This window comes from Hippoglossus hippoglossus, chromosome 16, assembly GCF_009819705.1.
Source record: "Hippoglossus hippoglossus isolate fHipHip1 chromosome 16, fHipHip1.pri, whole genome shotgun sequence".
NCBI classification, from domain to species: Eukaryota; Metazoa; Chordata; class Actinopteri; order Pleuronectiformes; family Pleuronectidae; genus Hippoglossus; species Hippoglossus hippoglossus.
In genome coordinates, this window is record NC_047166.1 from 18129551 (window position 1) to 18151677 (window position 22127).

General features: G+C 40.5%; 1 protein-coding gene across 1 annotated transcript in view; it reads right to left on the minus strand.

Moving 5' to 3' along the window:
- LOC117776953 (eukaryotic translation initiation factor 3 subunit H) overlaps positions 1-22127 on the minus strand; it is a 57174-nt gene that overhangs the window by 17790 nt on the left and 17257 nt on the right. Inside the window, exon 3 of the mRNA XM_034611385.1 lies at positions 6338-6505. Within this exon, the coding sequence (XP_034467276.1) occupies positions 6338-6505 (168 nt within the window). The remainder of the gene's footprint in view (positions 1-6337; positions 6506-22127) is intronic.

Below are 22127 nucleotides of genomic sequence, written 5' to 3' on the forward strand. Positions count from 1 at the left end.
TCACTTCAGACATGAGAGAACAGTTTACGTAAGATTCAACCAATTTCTTAAGATGTTTAACTGAAAGCCCGGTGATGAAATTAGAGACATTTCACAAGTTATCGTCCTCTTCTCATGCCAATAGGCAAAATTAATTTAAGCAACTAAATTTGCAAATACAATTTAAAATCATACGACCACATGACAATTTATTTTTTATTTACACCGATGTGTCTGTGCATGAACCACCATCATAGGGCAAAATTAAAATGTATTCACTGATTTAGAATGCATACGTCCTTACAAAAAACACTCATAACTTGCTTAGTGTCAATTTCATATTTTCAAGCAACTTTCAAATTAAAAAGATGCAGTCAAGAGATGATCTACGATAAAATTCATTTTCAGGACGTTCAGTACATGAGTCAGAACTTGTATTTGATGGATTTCTCATTTAACTAAAATAATACTTCATTTTAAGGGTGGAAGACATTCATTTCTGCACATGGTAACACATCTGGGCTGGAAGGAATGGAGTGGAGGACCAACTGGTCTGTGTGATGCAAAACAGCTCTTTTTTATAAAATCTATTCACTGAGCTCGAGAGACGAGTTAAAGTAGATGGTCAAAAATGGTCAACCAGATATTTTAGCATGACTTACTGTATACTGTTCCCAACAGTCATTTACCTACACCACAGCCAATCCCAAACAAGACAGACAATTGGCAGCCAATTCCTATAGAGACTGCTTGGTGATAGTTACACTTGATTGAGACAACCCTCCTACATCTGTAAGAAGCTTGATGAGTAAAACATGATTTGACCTGAGCTCCTAAGAGTCTCTTTAAACCCTCTCAGAAATAAATGAGGAATTAAATTAAATAAGAAATTTATTCCAAAATGATGATATTCTCCTGTGAAACGCAGCAAAGGTTTAATAATTGATGCTGTTTTACATCTCAAGGAAACTCAAATTTTTTCCCTTCAGTTTTAGAAACTGATTGATTTGCTTGACAAAAATGATATTAGCTTAGATAATCAAACAGAATATTCAACACTATGTTATTTACAAACAGGAGTATAGCATCACCCAAGCAGAAATTGAATGAGGAATAGTTTTAATAGCCAAGACGTTAAAACCTCCTTCAGGAGGAGAAATTGTGAAAGAGCCTTGTTGCTGCCATAGAGCTGCTTAAACCTAAAAAATAATACATATTTTAACTTTCAGTTTGTCTTGATTTACCATTGCAGCAAATGACTGATCTGCTCCAAGATATTGACAAAATATTAGACACTGCAAGAAATGTCCAGTTCTTCACTCATTGCTGAGTTTGATATGTCACTACTGGTAGCAAGAAGGTTTGCTGCGTCTCCCAGCACAGTCTCAAGAGCGTGGAGGAGATACCAGGAGACCAGCCGTTACACGCAAAGAAGAACAGGACAGACTTCATGAGGCTGGTATGAGGGCTCGACGTCCTTTAGTGGGACCTGTGCTCTCAGCCTAGCACTGTGCGGCTCGATTGGCATTCGCCCCGTTCTCTACACAGATGAGAGCAGGTCCACATGGGCACTGATGATAGGCATGAGGCAAGAGTCTGGAAATGCCGGTGCGAACTTCATGCTGCCTGCCGCATCATCGGTTTGGGGGAGTGTCAATGATGGTCTGGTGAGGCGTATCCTTGGAGTGTCGCACAGACCTCCATGTCATAGCCAACGGTAGCCTGACTGCTGGTCGGTACCTGGGATGAAATCCTCAGAGCGATTGTCAGACCGTAAGCTGGTGCAGTGTGCCCTGGGTTCCTCCTGGTGCAGGACAATGCTCGGCCTTATGTGGCCACAGAGTGTGTAGACAGTTCATGGATGACAAAGACATAGATGCCATTGACTGACCCTCATGTTCCCCAGGTCTGAATCCGATTGAGAACGTCTGGGACATTATGTATCAGTGTATCCGTCGCAACCAAGTAGTGCCACAGACTGTCAAGGAGCTCACAGATGCCTTGATCCAGGTCTGGAAGGAGATCCCCAGGACACCATCCGCCGTCTCATCGGGATCACGCCAAGACGATGTTGGGATTGCATACAGGCATGTGGTGGCCATGCACAATATTGAACAACCTTAAGAGTTGTTGTAATGTGAAGTTGGATCAGCATGTAATTCCAAATTTTCACTGTGATTTGGGTGTGATTTTGAATCCATTATTTTGTTCTAAATGAATTATACAATGTATATCAATAAAGATTTTCGACATGAATATTGTGTTCATTGAGATCCTATGTGTGATTAAAGTGTTCCCTTATTTTTCATTGAGCAGTGTAATTCAGTATGACCTACGAAAGATGTTATAAATATTGAAATGGCTCCTGATGGGAAAAATCTCCTCCTCCTCCATGTTAACACTTTGCCTCTAATGACGTTCTGTGCTTAAGGGGTTGCACATAACCCTGAATTGAAAGTGCATTGAGCTGTTTGCAGGTTAGCTCTGTGTCCATCCCTCTTCACCTCTTCAACTCCTGTATGAAAACTGTTGTCATGGTAAAGATATTAAACCAATCGGTTTAACAACGTGCTCGTATTCTAAGCTGTCACTGGACAGATGCCATTAACTTGCCAGTTGGCCATCGTATTGATTAATGCGCTGGTATAAAATGACCAGTGAGCTAATGATGAAGAGAACAAAAAAAGAAATCAATTTTCTTTCCCTTTGACTTTAAACAGAGATGTCAATTCCTTTGAGTTGCTTTGATCCATTAAGCGCTGCATTATTGATTGACATTAACAGGAGACCTCGTTTGGAATGAGAAAGGGCAGAGTGAGTAACTGCCCGAGTGTCCTGCAGGACTAGATCAGAGGGGTTCATATGTCGGGTGGTTAAAATTAATCTTTGACGATCATGGATTTGTATCAGAGAGCATGACCACTCTGAAGTGATTTGGGGAAACACATGAATGAAATTATTTCCAAAATTACAATTGCAGTTGTGAGTCAATAACAAATGAGCAGTTTTAATGAGACTGATTTCAGATCAGTGAGACTTGTTTGTGCCAACCAGGCTCATGTTTTCAGAATTGAACTTATTTTTGTTTGCCTTCCACATAGAACACAGCAGTAGATCTATAACATTTAAGTGAGCAGTGGCGCCATTGGTAGAGCATGCAGGAGGCAAAACTTGACGTATAAAGTTTGATCGTTTTTTTAATAATAATAAATAATGAACACTGGTTTCGACATCTTCTTTGGTGCCTTAAACATGTATGACACCTCCTTTTCATCCTGATGTATCTGTATACTTCCACATAAGTTACCATAGCATGTTAGAAACGTCAACACACCCACTCGCTCGCTGTGAATTTTCCAGACATTCTCTTGCTGTATTCTCACACGAGCTCACTCAGACATTTACCAGAACCTTTCCTGCCAGCCCTTAGAAAAACATCCTGAACAACTGACTCAATCATATGCATATTCACATACAGCCCCTCCGGGATATTTCAGTAAAATGTCCAGACCTCAGTGAATGTTTGAGAGCAGTGTTCATTTTCAGTTCATAAACCTGAAGGAGGCAGATTCAGAACATTATAAAGTGAGCAATGTGAATTGCAATAGAAAATACTCTCTTAATACTATGTCATTTTGACAATGTCTACATTTTATTGTTTGTCTACAGCTAGACGTGCGGGTCCCATTTGAACACCATGTATAAATATACATACATATTAAAAAAGGTCCAGTGTGTAAGATTTAGGTGAAATTGATGTATTGGCAGAAATGTAAAATAAAATAATCCTAGTGATTTGGTCACTACTGTGTAATCATCTAAATTGTACAAATTGTTGTTTTGTCTACCCTAGAATGGGCCCTTTATATTTAAAAACTCTATATTTTACAGCAGGGCGGGTCCTCTCTACGGAGGACGCCATGGTTTTTTTTTCAGTAGTCCAGACTGGATTAACTACACTCCTTTTGAGTTTTTATGACAACTGAAAGCTACAACAGGTTCTCTGTCATGTTTGGACGGGGAGGGTGAGGTGAGGGGCATTCATCTGCAGCATGCTACTTCGCCACTAGATGTCACTAAATTCTACACACTGCAACTTTAAAGCCAGCAGAGCTCTCAGTAGCCAGAAACAAATGACTTGTGTTGCTCATTTACTTAAATGTGCACCTATCCGTGCATTGTACTACTGCCTATGATCCCAATGACCAGTGAGTGTGGTAATGAATTATCATTTACTTTGACACCAAGGAGTTAAAAGCACACCGCTTTATAGTGACAGGTTTTCATTTGCTGTCATTTGATAGTAAGCTTTCACCATCTGGGATGGCAGTTACGGTGCAGCAATTAATGGAAGCTCTTAAAGGCTTTTAGTGTAAAGCAGGCACCCAGCTTCCATAAGTGTCATGTAAGTTGCTACCAGCAACCTTGTTAGTCCTGTCTATATTCCCATCTTGTCACTGCCTCCTCTGCTGCTGGCCTCAGGAGGGTGGCAGGCAGACATAGGCTACCTCTGCAATGTACTGTGACATTTTTTTAACTTGTCATTGAAGATTTACTAGGATGGAATAACTCTGGTCTTTGTGGTGTTTGACGAGAACGTATGCCTCACTGCCTCTTCACCAGCCACGCATCCTGCTACCCTGTTTTTACACAGGTTTCCTAAATTCAGATCTGTACAAAAATAAAATATCTTCAATATTCTTCAAGCTTTTCAGCCCACTTGAAATGTACTTGATGTCATCAGAATTTATCTGTCAATGTAAATCTAAATCCAACCATGAGGATAAAACATTGTTTGATTTAGATGAAATTGTTTTTTTTCCAGACATTTGTGGTTACATCAACTAATAGTTTCCTACATCTGTCAGACTGATTTATTGCTGAGACTCTGAATGTGAACCAGGGTAGAATATCTTAACACTGCTCAGAAGCAGGCCAATTATTGGATCCACATTGAATAATGAGACTGTTTATTGATTTGATTGTCTAATCATTGCTGAAACATAAATGAATATAAAATCATAAACTGTTATAATCGACTCGACATGGCTGCGGATCTGCTCTCTGCATTATTATTCCTTTAACTGTCAATAAAAGGTTTCCTCGTAGTGAAAGCAATAGATTGGCAAAGGCTGAAACCACCATGGGACTATTCCCAGTGGTCACTCACTGTTGGACCTGTATTAGTTACTCAAACACACTTAATGAGCATGGGTTTACGTTTAATTTGACCACTGACCTAATTTTGCTTTCACCATTAAACCATTTCAACTACTTAAACAATTTCAGAATCTATTTTGAATGTGTTCTTATACAGTAGCATGGCTTAGTGTCACTTTATTTCCTTCAATTTAAATTATTATGACTCTGCACTGGCAACAGCTGTGGCCAGGCATCTTGTTTTTGTGTCGTCTGTACATCCATCCGTTCATTTGTCCTTTATCTCAGGAACACCTGGAGGCAATTTCTGACGAACAAATTACAATTTGCTCATCAAAGGTCATAGTGACCTCACAAACATTTTTGCTCATAACTCATGATATTGTAATCTGCATATGACAGAATTTGACAAATGTCAAACTGGATAAAATTATCAAGTTATGATTATTTAATATCCAAAAGGTCAAATGTCAACTTTGCTGGGACATCATAGTGTTATGCAAACACTTGATCAATTTCATTTTAATTCTTGAAAGTAGGAATAGACACAAATGTACGGTGTTCTATAACTTAAAGATTTGACTTTTTGTCCAAAATCGAACATTCGTTCCAACGTGTGGGGACAAGTTTGTATTGGACCTGTAATGACCTGTTTCAGATTCAAAATATACAGTCTTGAAGCGCACTGGACAATCTCAAGTAGTTTGTCTCCTGATCCAGCAGAAGGCGATCACTGTCAGCTTGACCTATTGCATGTCCTTTTGCCCTTAATGGAGGACATGAGCTAGCAAATCCCTCCTGAGCAGACAATCGTGTCACCAGAGCTGTTAGCAGCAGCTGAGGAGGCACCACAGACGAGTGTGCAGCGTCAAGTGTTCAACCGTTGCACATTCAAACTTTATTTTTGTAAAAATTATAGCCCAACTGCAATTTGACTGGTTGGTGGAGACATAACTACAAGGAACGTTCTAGTTTGTTGTGTATCCAATTGCAATCCATCAAAGATTAGTAGAATCCTGTTGTGTTTTACTTTAATCTGATACCACAGGTACAACCCAGTCATTTTGAGCTTAACATCTTGTGTGGTCAACGCCTCTTTACTTGAGTTTGGTGTAATATGGTAGATAGTGAGATTCCTGAAAAGAAATATATAATCAAAGCAAAGACTTTACACAGTCTTCTCTGTAGGCGTACTCACCATAGATAAGAACAACTGACTCCTCGATGGCGTGCTGGTAGCTGAACTGGGAGTCGAGCAGCGCCCGGCTGACAAAGGAGCCATAGTAGGTGGACTGGTACCAGCCCACATGCAGATGGTCAATGTTGACGTGACGCAGCGAACGCATCATCTCCATCTGGTACTGGACTACAGGCAGAGAGAGAAGGGTGGGCATGGAGAGAGGGAGGATGTCGGGGACAGAGAGAGAGAAAGAAAACAATTAATTTAGAATGAACATAGAAATTAGATTAACTTTTTGGGATCTGCGATTATCTGGTCTCCATCTGGAGCTGGACATGGTGCATGAACCGAGGGAGGGGGGGGAGGATGTGACACACATGAGAAATGGCGAAAAAGGGCAGGGATGTGAAGAGAAATTAATTGAAACTGAGAAAAACAAAGGCTTCATCTTCTGTTATCAAGTGGTTGTGGTGGAGATTTCTAAAACAAACATCAACTGGGATGACAAGTCACCCTTTCGTTCTTTATGTGAGAAAATATATCCTGGTAGGGCGACAACAGCTGGATAGATACACAGACAGGTTTCTGCTACTGGAGAGAAGGCCAGATAGATTGCGAGCACAGCCTTTTCATTACACCAGACACATCCTAAGGACGCTCAGCCAGAAATACAAACTACCTGCCTTGTTGGCTGTAAGTAACAACCGGAGCAAGCGAGCTAAACAGCATCGCCATGCAGGCTAGCTGACGGAGGTTGATAAATCAGGGTGTTATTGGGCAGCTGTGGCCCCCAAGACCCCAGACTGTAGAGCACATCCTTCTCCTGCTGGGGCTGTTAACAACAACAAACCGAAGAGGTGGAGAAGAGGTTGAGTGGAAAGCAGGCGGGGTAAAAAGAGGGAAGATAGAAAGTTCAGGGAGAGAAAAGGGAACAAATAAGTAAAGGAGAGAAACAGTGGAGACGTGGAAAATGACAAAGAAGAGAGAAGAGGAACTAAATTATAGAAGACATGGGACGTTCTTACAAGGGCAACATGTCTCTTTTGGCATATTTCTAACGACCTGAATTCAACCCCTTGTGCTAATGTTATGTAAAACAGGGAGTGACTTCATTCAAAATATATGAACATGTTCTTTGGTCACTTTGACATTCGACCTGACAATTATTCCTCACAAAACGACTCAGAGCTGCAGTTGTGGCAGTTTGCAGATTAAGTCTGAAGCATTTCAGAATCTTTCTCCCTCTATCATTCCTTCCCCCGTCTCTACTGCACAACACGCACACACACAAAAATCGCAATGGATTGCCCACAATTTCTGCAGGTGTGTGCCATGAAAAGGAGAGCAACGCTAAGGTGCCTCTTTCTCCCGACAATAAAATCTCATTGAATTTTGTGAACATCTGGATTGGAGCACTGGATGGGGGCAGACAGGTGGAATGGGCTTATTCACAACCTGTCCTGCAGGGATGGACTGTATGTACCTATCTGCCCTTTTAATCTAGCCTTTTACTTAGTGACTGACATGGTCAGCGAGACAAAAGCAAGCAAAGCAGATGAATGGGAGAAATACAGAGGGGAGGAGGATGGGAAAGAAGGAGAGGAATTGGGGAAGATAGGGTGCATGAGGGTGGGAGAAAGACTGCAGACCGTGTAGCAATTCTGCAACAAACCACAGGAGGAGGACATGTAAAGGTGGTGGCTGGCGCTGTTTGTGTTTCTTTGCCGTAGTAGCACACCCACAGGAGAAATGTGTGTTTAGTAGCCTCTATTTCACAGAGAAAAATTTGCTGGTGGGGTTAGCACGTGGGAGCTTCTTCTTTGACGGTGGTGACGAATGAGAAGAGTGTTCGGATTAAAACGTGTGGGAGAGACAAGTAGCGGAAGAAGCAAAACAGAGATTATGAGGAAAGAGACGAGTGTTGGTGACAGACTGAGAGCGAGTCTGTTGGAGAGTGGCTCTGCCCAGGGGCTGGCTAGCAGCAGACTCCAAGACAAACAGAGCTCAATGGAGAAGGAAGGCAGTCTGCCACCCACCTACTAACTACTGTATCTGTCTCTGCACTTCTGTGCCAATCAGTAAGGGTGCTTACCTCTCAGGGGCCACTGATGCGTATACCTGCCCCTCCACCCTATCATTAGTGGGCAAATTGTGCACAAAGTGATCTGTCTCTAAAGTGAACACTGAAGGCTGGAGGATTGACAAGAGAGGCAGGGAAACCAATCAGCCATTTCTCCTCTCCTAGCTGTTCACAAATAGTCTTCCCAGTTATTTTTTTTATTATTATGTGGAAAATATCTTTATGCTGATGGGTGGGTGGGTGGATGGCTTGTTTCCATTGTGATATTTGTTTTATAAAATTAAGTCTAATCCCACACTACTAACAAAATATCTGTATCTCCTTCACTCTGTCAATCTTAGTAGACATAATGGCTTTGTCTGATGTTTAGTTTTACAGTGGATGCAGTGTTTTCAAAGTCGTCACCAAATTCTTCTCAGTGTCCTTGACTTCTTTGCAACTGGTTTCATTCAGAATCTCCAGTGTAGAAGTCTAAAATGGGAAACGTTGTGGATCTGTAGGAAGATTATGCAATTATGTCTGTGCCGAAAATTTCAAAAGCACAGAGTTGGATACAAAGAAATTATAAAAACATGGGATTCCACAGTGTTTTCCCAAGGCTCGTAGGTCAACTGAGCAGCTGCAAGCCACGGATAGACCGAGACCCCGCCGAGCATTCACACACAGTGATGGAAAACCTTATTTTATTTCTGTTTACTTTGTTTAGAACATAATACCTAGTGAGAAGCATGGTTGTGGCACCACCATGCTATATGGGAGCTTCTCAGTAGCAGAGAAAAGGAGACTGATCAAAATTGAGGGAAAGATGAATTCAGCCAAACACAGAGAGGTGCTTGACAAAAACCTGCTCCAGCGTTTGTGCAAGTTAAACCTTTCGGCATGACAATGATCCAGAGTGTAGAGCCAAGACAATGCTGGAGCGGCTACGGGACATGTCTGACTGGCCTCCAGTGGCCCAGACTTAAACCCCACAGAACATCTGTGCAGAGACGGCAGCTCACACATACTTCCATCCAATCTGCTGGAGCTTGGGAGGATCTGCCAGGAAAAGTCAGATAAACTGCCCAAATCCAGGTGTACAAAGCTTGTAGAGACTTAACCCAAGAAGACTCAGAGCTTTAATTACTGCCAAGGGGACTTAGAATAAAAAGTACTGCATTAAGGGTACTCATTAGTAAATGAGGTTAGTTGTTTTTTTTAAGTTGCTAAAAACATGTTTTTCATGTGTTGTTTTGGAATATTTTGTGTAAAATGGCAATTTTGATCATTTACAATTACATCTACAACAAAGTTTTGCAGTAAAGTCAAGGGGTTTAAATAATTTCTGAAGCTGCTTTATAAACAAAAAAATCATAATACTGCTGCAAACTGATTTTTATAATACATTCTCACCTCGAAGAAAGGGTCCAGAAGTCTCAGATATAGAATTTAAAACGGGTGCCCTATTCAAAATATCTGGGCCCAATTAAGTGGACTAAAACATGTATGAACATTACGTGGTACTTTTCCTTATATGAATCAACGTCTACAACAACATGATATATGAAAATAACAGAAAAGGACTGGATGTTTTCGGAAAGCCCTTGGATGACACGCAACCTCCTTTCAGCACTCAAGCAGACGGGGCAGACCTACAAACTGCAACATGCCGTTCCCATGTCAGATAATAACGACCACGGAGTGTTGTAAATGCCACATTTGTTTTAAAAACCACACCGCAACAACACAAAAACTGACCCTCCGACCTTGGAGACTGTGTGTACAGCAACATGGTTAAGCCTCTGGAGATCTAGAGAACTTTGAGTCGTGTTACAAGGTAAGTTTTGTATCAGTATTAAAGTATTTTTAAAGCGATATATGAAAATTATTAATTTTATAACATTTGAACAGGTATCCTGGAAAATATTTTGTATTGACCATATTTTGTTACCTTGGCTTTTGACCAATCACCTCCAAATGTTCATCATCTGGAGATACCCTCCCAAGTAATATTTCCACAAAGTTTGGTGGAAATTTGTTGTTGCATTGTTTAGTTACTTTTTACACACACACAGACTAAAAACAATATCCTGCTTGCGTCGCTATGCTGGTGCGCAGGATAATAATGTTTTCCGTTCTTTCCAGTACCACTGAGATGGAGGCAATGAATGTAATGAATGTGGGCGCTACCACTGATCCACGAAAATGAACCAAATGGGTTTTAGGTCGTAGCTGGTGGGGCCAGTGGACATGTTATGTAATCAGTGTGTGCCTGAACACTGTGTAACGCCAACTACCGTGGCAACCCTAATGTTGATCTGTACCTCAGGCAAATGAGATTTTGAGGTTAGGTAGCAGGAGCATAGCAGGTATCTGATTCTCCTTCTCTCTCCCTTTCTAAAACTATGTTAGCAGCCACTGTGGGTCACAGAGCTGTTTCAGGAGAGCCCTGACATGATAATACAAAACAAATATCTTGTAAATCTACAGCAAGTCCCTGCATGGCCAGCTAGTTTAGAAGCTATACATCCGTCTATATTCTCTGTCCAAAACAGGACAAACCCTTCTTGCTCCCCAATGTAGTACAAGTAAGACAGCTGGTGATACTTTGTGGATGGAACTGCAGCATTAGCCAGAGAATAGCCAATTTAACAATATCATCAAGGCATAGAGGGGAAGCATGCGCCACCGTTTGCTATTCCTCACTCATTTCTACTGCCCTGCCGCCTCTCCTATCAATCAATCTAGGTCCAGAGGCCAGACAGGGAATGAGTCTGCCCATTCCCTTTGCACTGCTCAAGTGTGTGTGTGTGTGCGTGTGCGTGCGTGTGTGTGTGTGTGTGTGTGTGTGTGAGAGAGACAGAGAGTGGTCGAGGGGGAAAAGGAGAGGGGATGGTGTGTGTACGTAAGACAGAGAAAATGAAAGTGTGTTTAGCGGAGTATCTGTGAAATCATGAGTTCAGTGAGGGAAACAGAAAGCGAGGAAGGAAACAGGACATGATGGTAAGTGAGAGAACAAAATGTGGGATAGCAAGAATATGTTTTTGTAGGTGAGCAGGTGGGTAAGCATAAATGTGTGGAAAACACTGAAAGAGGAAAAACTAGGAAATGGGAAGCCTAAGGATACCATGTACTGCATGCTGTACGTCTGAATCGCTCGTGTGTGTGTTTGTGTGGGCATATATATATAGTTATGAGGGCCAATTTTGGTTCAATGCCATCATTTTTTGCTGGACCTCACAAATAAAATTGGCTTTTTGATGGTTAAGACTAGGTTTTAGGGTTAGAATTAGGTTAGGCATTTAGTTGTGATGGTTAGGGTAAGGGGCCAGGGAATGCATTATGTCAATGAGTGTTCTCACAACTATAGAGAGACACGCATGTGTGTGTGTGTGTGTGTGTGTGTGTGTGTGTATGTATTTATCAGCTAGGAGCTAAACTCTACACCTTCAGCAGTAATGTTAAGAGTCATAATCAACAAGGCGATTCCAGTGTGTGCTTGTGTGACTTTATGTGCAAGTGTGTGTCTTTGCAGTGAATCAGACAGATAGTCCATACTCTAATACTCAATGACACAAGAGGTGAACTGCATCAGACCTTGCATGCTGCTGCAGGCCACAACATCTCAGTAGAGGCAGTGAGATGTGTGCGAGTGTGTGTGTGCGTCTGTGGATGTGAGGATGCACGTAGCTGTGTGTCACAACATGTTCTAATCACCACCCCGACAGGCTGATGGGGCCTTGCCTGAATAACTGTTGTGGTTTAGCACGTGCACGCACACACAAACTCAAACAAATATCCATGAACGTCAAGTTTAGCTGATGGATAATAAAATGGTGTCAAAAAACCTGGAGAGCTACATTTTCTTAATCTTCCATTCCCTTCACGTTCCTCATGAGTTTCGGGGGAATTCAGATAGTCAGCCAATCAGACCTCTATCCACAATAACCAGATTACATTACGTGGAAGACTTTTTCTCTGTTAGTCACGAAGAATAAAATTGTTTATAAGATGATTTATAAGAGAGTGAAAAATAACTCTTCTATGTGTTGTTTTAAACTAAAATATTCAACTCCGACTGCAGTGCCCTCCATAGAGGGGGAGTGGTGTTCAGCACAGTAAAAGTCAAGAGACGAGTTTGCTTTCTTACGCAGTAAAAAACATATTTTTCCTTTTTGATGACCCATCAATATCATCTGAGTTGAAAATGAAAAACATAAAAACAGTCATTTCGGATGATTGATGCAACTGCTATGTTTGCTGGATTGCTAATTCCTCATATTCTGCCCGAGGTGCTTAGTGGTGGCAACAAAGCATGCTCATCTTGGCGTTTCATAAATACGTCAGAGCCAAAAGGAAAGAAGACACATTTTTATGTGATTTACAATTTAGAGACACCTTATTCTGCCAGTGTTTTGCTCTGTGAAGAAGTCTGTTGTTCCACACCTTCTCCATATTTTTTTCATCTTACTCTCTGGACTTGGAACAAGTCTAATTTAGTGAGTCTACACTTATGACCAATTCATTCAACAACAACATATTTTTACTTCACGCTATGGTCCAATGTTTAGTCGCGCTGACATTCATTAACTTTATCAAAACAAACTCCAAGCTGTTTTGTAATGTGAGTGAGTGCTTCCTACCATCACTGTGTTTAAACGTTTATTTCAGATCCTCGGTTTTCTTTAAAATCCTCTGTGACAATTTTGCTAAGCATTGTATAAATACACGTGGCTTGACTTTACCTCACTTGCAACAAAACACTACATCTGCTATTGTTTACTGTGGTGTACAAAGTGAATCTCTCTGTTTGAAGGCCTTGAGACAACCCGGCTGTTCTGCCTTGTTGCTCTACTGCTGCATTCCTGTTTACCCTTCCACTCTTAACCATGCTTCTCCTCTGGATTCCCTAAACAAAAACAGATAATACCTGCTGATAATAACTTTTTCTCCTCTTCAGAGTCTGTTCACCACAATACAAAACAACGGTATTGTGTAGAGTCCTGAGAACTTGAAAATCAAGTGTTCATTGATGCCCTGAGCATCTTGGGTCAATACAATTTATTATTGAGGGAAAGCTCAGTCCTCGTAGATTGAAATGTAATCAAGCTAGAAAGTAATACGATATCTTCACAATGAATACAGAAGGAAAATATAGCTGCAAGCAGCAAAGATCCAGGTCCAAGCAGTTAATGGATAGCACATAAATGAAATGTGTGGATTCGAACCCCAGATATTTGTTTATCCAGTGAACTTTACTCATCGACTGTGCCACTGGGGAGACATGGTAGCTATGATGTAACTGGGGTATTTTTTTCAATTCTTACTCAAAGTGCATTTGACAGTCAAATGTTGGAGATAAAATTATATCACACATTCCAATTCCTGTATATTGTAGAAAACACGGCGATCAAGCGTTTGGTGAAATAGAAAATGCTGTACATTATGAATTACAATAAGACATTGAATGTCACAGCGCACTTGTCGTTTTTTAAAATATCTGGTCACCATTTGAAACTAGTATCCAAATAAGTTTAGGTAACATTTAAATGAAGACTCGTGGAGATAAATATGTTAATTGATTTAGCATATTTTAAAAACATTATGTAACTGACTCTGGATCTGTCAGACATACAGGCGATTCATTTTGATTTGTACAGACTTTTCAAAATTCCTGTAAGAGAAATTTGTTATCACTTTGAAAAGTATGCCAAATTTCACCAGATCGAATGAAGAACCTCTGACAAGTTAGTTCTGCTTTTACCTTTGTATTTACAAAAAGTTGGTTAATTTGGCATTTACAGAGCAGAGGACCATTGAATGAATGGATGAATGAAATAAGGAAATACATGAAGGCAGAAGGAAAGACAGAAAAAAAGAAAAGTTATTCTCAAGGACACTGAAGATATGATATCATCTAATGCACAAGTCTGTACCGTGCACCCTGGAGGTGAGACGTTTTAAAGGTGCGCCACTGAGGCTAAATTTGACATTCTCAGAATGTATGGATCTATTCCCTCATCCTTCCACACCACCCATGTGTAACTGAGATTTAGCCTGATAGCACCACCGAAAAATACAGTTTCCTCCATGAAAAACACCAAACACGGCTCTTCATTCGTCCCACTGGCACAATAACATATGTCAATTAGGCTTTGAGCTATCTGACATTGCCCTTGAGTGAACTAACAGGAGCTTCCTACATAAACCTTGGACTGGTTTCTTAAAGAAAACAAAACGATATTCACTTCCAATAAGCAGGACACACACACACATGCAGGTACAGGGCTGACTAAACTGCTTTTATTAAGCAGGGTGGTGGCTTCCAGCACCATTTACTGAGCCGACAATAAAAAAGAAGCCAAGATTTAAAACAAAAGATGAAAAATAACCACATAAAAACTCTCATACTAAACCACCTCCCCCCAAAGAACTGTAAGAAAACTAAATTAACACCAGAATATTGAAGCAACCATGATAAGAGGCATTTTCATTAAGGTGCAGAACAGTGATTCCCAACCAGGGAATGTACCCCAGGGGTCCCGTGAAAAGATTTTAAGTATCTCAACAATTTGAAAAAGATGAAAATTACAATATAAATATAAAAAATACAGTGCAATGTATCACCCTTAGCTGAGTGTGATGTAACTTAAGAGTCTGAAGAGTGGAAATAACAAGCTAAAGAATAGAAAATGATGACTTTGCCTAGATGGTAGGTCTGTGTAGTGCAAATCAATAGCTTTCTAAAACATTTTTTCATATTAATGACATATGAAAATAATGACGTGATCTTATATCATTTCAGTAGTTGAAACGTAGTAAAGTAAAGTTTTGATTGAGTGAAGCAAATGTTAAGCTAAAGTTTCCTGTCAAAATAAGACTCAACCATATTATATTTTCCATTTTCAAATCATCTTTGTTTAAAGCCAACTTTAATTTGACTATAAATCAGCATTAACAAAAGCAGGGTAGTTATTTAAGGCCATGGCATTTGGCAGATTAGTGTAATAACTATAAATTAATTGAAAATCATTACTATTAATTTCTAGAGCTAATCACCCTGCTCAGTAAGTATACTGCTAACTTGTCTCACTCCCTTTCCCAATTCACATGTGCCTCACAGAGCACACAGCCCTACAGACCGGCGGCATCTTGGGTACTTCTGTCAAAGACATTAGGTTCAGTCACATTCTTTGCTTCCCTTCCTCTAAAGAGAAAGGAGGACAAACACTTTCTTTCCAAGCATTGTCAAGGTCAGCAGCTGCTGATGTGAGAGAGCAGATAGCTCGTCCTCCTGTCACGGCATTTTGTCCGTCCACGCGTTCATCTGTCGGAGGGAGGGAGCAGTGATGAATGTGCGAGTTGTCGGGAAGTAAATGGTGGTATCGAGTTGTGGTCTAGTCCAGGGTGTCAGGAGAGACACGGGGCTAATTTTCAGCAGCGAGGCTATAATGGGATGTGTGTGCCTATTTGTGAGTACGTCTGTGTGTTTTTGCGAGTGCACCCACTATGATCCATGTTCCACCTGGCACAGTGGATTAGGTGCAATTAATCTTAGTTAAGCAAGCCCTGCAGAGGGCTGCCTCCCTAAAACGTGCGTGCACATACAAACAGACACTAGGCCACAAACAGGCACACAAACACCCTCAGTGATGCATGGGAGAGGGTGAGAGCGTAGTGGAGCAGCTGCTTTGTGTGCTTAACACACTGACGAGTTCACCGTATGCACATTTGACGGCGCCGCTTGTCACAGGGCTTTGTTTTTATAGTGAGAATAGGGAGATGATGTAGAGGAGGAACTGATGAGCCCGTTTGTTTTATATCCTAGTTTGGGAGAAGGAATTCTTACTTGATCTCATTGTCAGCGCTCATTTAACAACCCCTAAGCTAGCAACAGGTACAAAGTGTTGAGTGTGCATGTATCGTTATGAAGGCATACCAAACGTCTGTAGTCCTTAAAATGCATGAGCCATACATTTATGACTCAATATAAAAGTCTGTATGGAAATGTTACATTTCATATGAAAAACTTAAAAGAAATTTGTAAATAAGTGCAGCAAATAAATGTCTTTCATCAAAACAGATCACAAGCTTAAATCCTCCTAAATCCTTCTCTTTATCCTTTCATCTCCGTGCTGGGGACAACAGGTGTAGCAGCTAAAACCTGTGCATGTATTCACAGGTGTAGTTCCCACACAGGAGCAATTAATTGCAGAGGCATCACCTACATCATTTGTTTAATCCGTATGCCACATGGCCTCACCTGTGTAAAAAAAAAAAAAAAAAAACTACAACTGTCAGACTTGCATGACTAAACATTGGACCATAGGTGATTAATACAGACCCAACAGAGCAGCAAGTGGGAGGGAAACTTTCAGGCATTCAGGTTTCTGCAGGCAAAAGTTATGTTCTTGTTTCTGCATAAATGATGTTAGACATCCAACAGTTGAATCATTGTTTTTTTTTCACCATAGAGATTAAAGGGGGGGGATAAAGCCCTTCACTGGTCTCCTATTGGTGTTCTGTGGTTATTTTTGTATTATTTCCACTATTTTCATGACTACAAGTTATGACAATGGTTTCTATACTTTTCTCTCACTGCCTCTCGTTGTTTCCTTTTCCTCGTCATCTTGCTCCACCTTTTACCAACCTTCTTTTCCCAGTTGTTCTCTCCTTTCTTCTGCCCAACTGTCAATCTTTTGTTCGGTTTCTCAAATTTTCCCCTCATAATTATCCCTTTTTTTCCATCATCCCTTCATTCCTCCCTTCCCTCCTCTCTTGTCACCCTCCATTTCTCTCATCCTTGTCACATCCTTCTCTCGTTCTTATCTTTTAACCCTCCTCTTGCTCCCTTCAGCCCACCTGGATTAGCAGCAGCCTGCAGTGATGCATTTTGACCCTACCTCCGCACACACAAAATTTAATGTGGGGCTGAATCGTGATGAGACAAAGGAGCAGATGAATAAAACAGTGGAACTGATGGCAGTGGTGACGGCACCCAGGGGACCCACACTCTTGATTTATAACGCCGGGTGAGCATTCAAAAGCAGATACAGCTCCAGCTCGCTGCTAACAGCCAGTCTCAGATCTACACTACAGTGGGTGAGACAGAGGATTCAGATAAAAAGATAGAGCGGGGGGAAAGAGGAAAGGTGAGAGACTGGGGACATTGAGCAAAAAGACAGCGAATGAGAATCTTTTAGCGCTCAGGAAAGGTGCCCCCCAAAATCCTAATACACAACAGTGACCATAATATCTTTAATGTATATATATTTCCCTTAAAAGGTGGTATACCAAGTGATTTCTAATTAGCCCCACTGAGGGAGAGCAAGGAAAAACGGAGGAAATCAATTTCCCATTTGGGGCAGGTAAAGTGATCTATTGAAGGGCTAACCCCGAGAAAGACCTGATCAGAATGGAAGAGAGACAACTTTTTACAAAACACACATGCACACACACACGCCTTGCCGCATACTGAATAGTGTATTTACTGGGAGGAGCGGAAAGATCATGGCAGAGGTATTTTTAATCCCCCTGACTTCAATTAACCCACCGTGAAAATGTCTGTCACACACGACAATTAAAGCTCCCAAAACCGAGGACCAACCTTGCAGACCCTACTGGAGGGAACCGCTGATGTAATTGGCCTTAATTAGCTCTGTTTGTGTTTTCTCTTCCATTTCTTTGCCTTGCTTTAAGCAGATTAAGATTTATTTTAAAATGTGGTTTCACAAACCTCTCCTCCAACGGACAATTTTCAGCTTGATCTTGACACAGATAATTTTTAAGCAATACAATCTAGAAAAAATGTACAAGATACCACCACATGCACTGATTTTCTGTGTGCAATTTTTAACGACTAAAGAAATGCAGCACGCCTTAGCTATACCACTACTCCTTTAGAGAAATCCAGTGTATTCACTCTGGGATAAAAGGTGTGCATTATTCAAGCCATACGATGTAGGTGCCTCACTTTGGAAAAACAAATTTGTCTTTTTTATTGAGTATCACCAAATTATTAAAAGCAAACACGTCTTTAAATATTTAAACAAACATTGGTTTCAAACCCAACACTGATGAACACATCCACGCACTGAAACTCGACAGGGGCATGGGAAGTGGGTTTGCTCACTGCCAAATAAAGTTCATTCTTCCTTTGAAGCCATTTCAAATCTCATTTCTTGGTTATCAATGAGCAAGGTAGCTTAATTATAAATAATAATAAACATTTACAGACAAAAGGTGGCAACGGAAACTGAGGGGTGGATGATAAAAGGGAAGGCAAGGACACTGGAAGCCACTAAAATCTCAAGGAGTAGAATATTCAGTGGAGGCGTCAAGGACCATTGGATGGACAATGACGGATGGAGAAGAGCCAAAGAATATGAAGCAGGTGATGCAGCTTTTTTTGCCAGCTATAGACAAAGCAAAGGAGATATCCACAACAGTGAAGCTACTTTTGGATCCACGCTGCAGTACAGACATTTGATTTATTTTCTGGACAATATTCAGAAGGGGCTGTATGTGACAACGCAAATGTCTGTTCGCTGACTCAGACATTTTCAAGAACTTTTCCAGCCCAACCCCAGGTAAAATATATATGAAAGAAAATGTCCCTTACTGTAATGTTTGGATGGGAAATTTCTCTGTTCTGAACGTATCTGACACAGATTTTCCGTTTTTCATACGTGAAACTCCAGAATACATCCGGAGGTTTCCCTGAGTTTGCATGTCTTTGAGGTCTGAATGAGGCTTCCACAAATTGCTGTGAAATCCTCTGCCAGGTCACTATCACAACATGGACATCCGCTGAAAGACTGAGGGGAAAGCTGTGAGACAGCTTAAATATGTATTTATTATTATATATTTTAAATTTACGTAAACTAGGCCTAAGTCCGAGGTATTTCTATTTACGTAACAGTTGGGCTCAATCGACTAGGCTGTAGCCAGTTTGATAGCTTAATTAAAATAAATGTTGATCCCTCGTCTAATTCTAAGTTCTTACCATGGTTTAAAATATCTCAGAAGGAAGATATTCAGCAGGTATGTTTTAAAATGATATCTGGAAACAGGTGGTTAAGGAAAAATGGAAAAAAGGTTAGTAGCTGAACTAGCTTGCAAATGTGAGCCACCCGATGTCTTAAAGAAAAAAAAGGAAAAAGTGTATTATAATTTAGTAAATGTATTCTACAGTTGTAAAGTGACTTTTCTACCAAGAAATTACATCTGTGTTTTCACATTGAAAGGTCATGCTTGAATTATCTTAAAAGCAGACCTCAAATAACAAGAGGTGGTGGTGTAACAATAATTAATGTCTGTTTTCATTAAAATTAGTGGTGACTGAGACGATTTTCTGTGGTGCGTCAGTTCCACTTTCACAATGGCCCCAAGTACTTAAATGAATAGATCAGTACAAGCGCCAGTTTGAATCATTGATACAACTGGTCTTTCGCCTCAATTGAGGTGTAATTTTGTGTGAATGGCTTGAGGTGGTTGCTTCACTTCTTTTACACTTATTAGTGTCTAATGTTTTGGTTTGACTACACAGACCCATTGCTTTTAGGAAATAAATTGGGTTATTGAAGCTTAAATTGTGTTAATTGCACCAAAGCAGAGCTCATTTAAAAAAAATGATAATATTTTTTTTTGCGTCATTGGCATCTTGCTGCACATTTATAGTCAAGGCTCACACGTTTAGTGTCATAAATTTATGCAAAGTATGCATAAAGGACATGGCGTACAACATGTTGATATGGGATTTATGATATGTAAATCCTAAGGCAACCTTGCCCTCAGTCTACGACACAAAACTCTGGTCAGGCTCGTAGGAGCAAAGTGCTGCAAACTAATGAAACAAAACTCACAATCACAAAATGTATGGCCAACAAAAAGGAGAAGCATTCGGGGGAGAAAAACACACTCGCATTGCAGTGGATTTATTATACTTAAGAGTCATTTGGCAGCCAGAGGCACGGGAGGTACAGACCTTTTGGTATTGACTTGTCACAGCAGGACAAGCAAACGTGTATCTAATAACATTAAAGACTGCTTGGATCCATTTAGTTTCCAGTGCACCATACCAATGGGCCAGCACGCGCAATTGCGATGCCTAGAAATGGAATGCCGCCATGATTAATGTTATTAGTTACACTTGTGCTTGACAAGTCAAAATGTCTTAGAAAGGTGTGTTGTTCATAGAGAGTGGGTAAAGAATGGACTCTTATTTTCAAAAATACTGACAAATCCTGGCAGTTAATGTCAAAGAGATAAACAGTGGAATGCTGATGATCCTAAACATGCCTCCAAATGAACAACAAACTGTTCACCGTCATGACTTTTAGGGAAAAAAAAACTCTGTTACAGCTCAACCACACAGTGACTGTGACCCAACAACCAAAAAATATCCTTTTAACTCGACATACTCCATAATTAAGAATGAGGATTAAAAAAAAACACCCTAAAGAAATAAAGACTTTCTTGAAGTGAAGGCAGTGATTTCTTCTCCCTCCAAGTTGTTAAATAAGCTCATTAGGAGCAACGGTGTCATGTTCTCCTGCAGAGGTTGTGTGATATTGTTTGGAAACAAAACATACCATCAGTAATGCAGATCAATGTAAAGGTTTACCACAAGTGGACAGCTATAACTCTAACCTAAGGTCTAATCAGTCCAAGACATGTTAAAACTCTTGGATATGCGTGTGGGGCCTTTAGATGGCGTCGTTTCAAGGGCTTTAGATAGTTTCAGATTACAGTTTTTACAGGTAAACACATTTTTGAGAATTGTTTAAATGACTTGCTCTGGGCTTTCCTTTTGGAGTTTTAATGCCAGCAGCCAGTTTTCCCATTGTAAGGAGGCATTGTTTTTATCTCACTGCTCAATCATATTCACATCATCTGAAGTTGTGGGGCTAATTGGTTTGCTGAGCAATTCAAACAATGGCAGCAGGAGCGACATACACAACTAATAACTGAAAAGAGGGTGCCAATCAGCAGAAATCAACCTCGTTAATGACCGCAAGTTGTTTATACACCAAGAAAATCTTTCTGTGCTCTTTTTAATTAAGTGTCTTGTTAGGATTGGAGTAACAACAACCTGTTATATGTTGTGGTGTCAGATGTCCAAAAGAAATGCTCATTGGCTAAGAAAAGGCTGTTGTGTGTTGTCTGAGGAGCCCAGCTGAAATCAAAACATCTCTAATTACTGAATCAGGACACATCAGAAAACAAGCTCCCTTAAAATTAGTTTGCTACGCCAGTTTGACAACTGTTCCCATCCTCTGGGCCAAGCCGAAGCATAACATGAGCCCAGACAAGGGGCCTGGCAGCCCTGCCACCTGCGCTGGGCAGAGAGCTTGTAGCTTGGCATGGGGCTGTGGGACCGCCAGAAGGAATAAAATACAAATACTTCTTAGAGGGGAAAATAACCAATAATAAATATACATACGTTTTGTTTGTATGTATGTATGAAGTACATACAAATTAACAAACTTGCATGAGAAATTTATTTTATCCAAGCAAATATTTGGGGGTATTCCCTCAAAGTAGAGCCAAAGTAATAACTCCAAATGTTAGGTTCTCTTGGGCTGTCATTGATGGACTGCTCTCGTCACAAAAAGATTACACAAAACCCTTCCGTGGCTATTTAAAGACATCATTTTCAGGAAATGAATGCTTCATTTCCAGGGCATAATTACTAACAGGACGTTGGTTGGGTACTCGCATCATTCGTCTTTCCAACAGTATATTGCT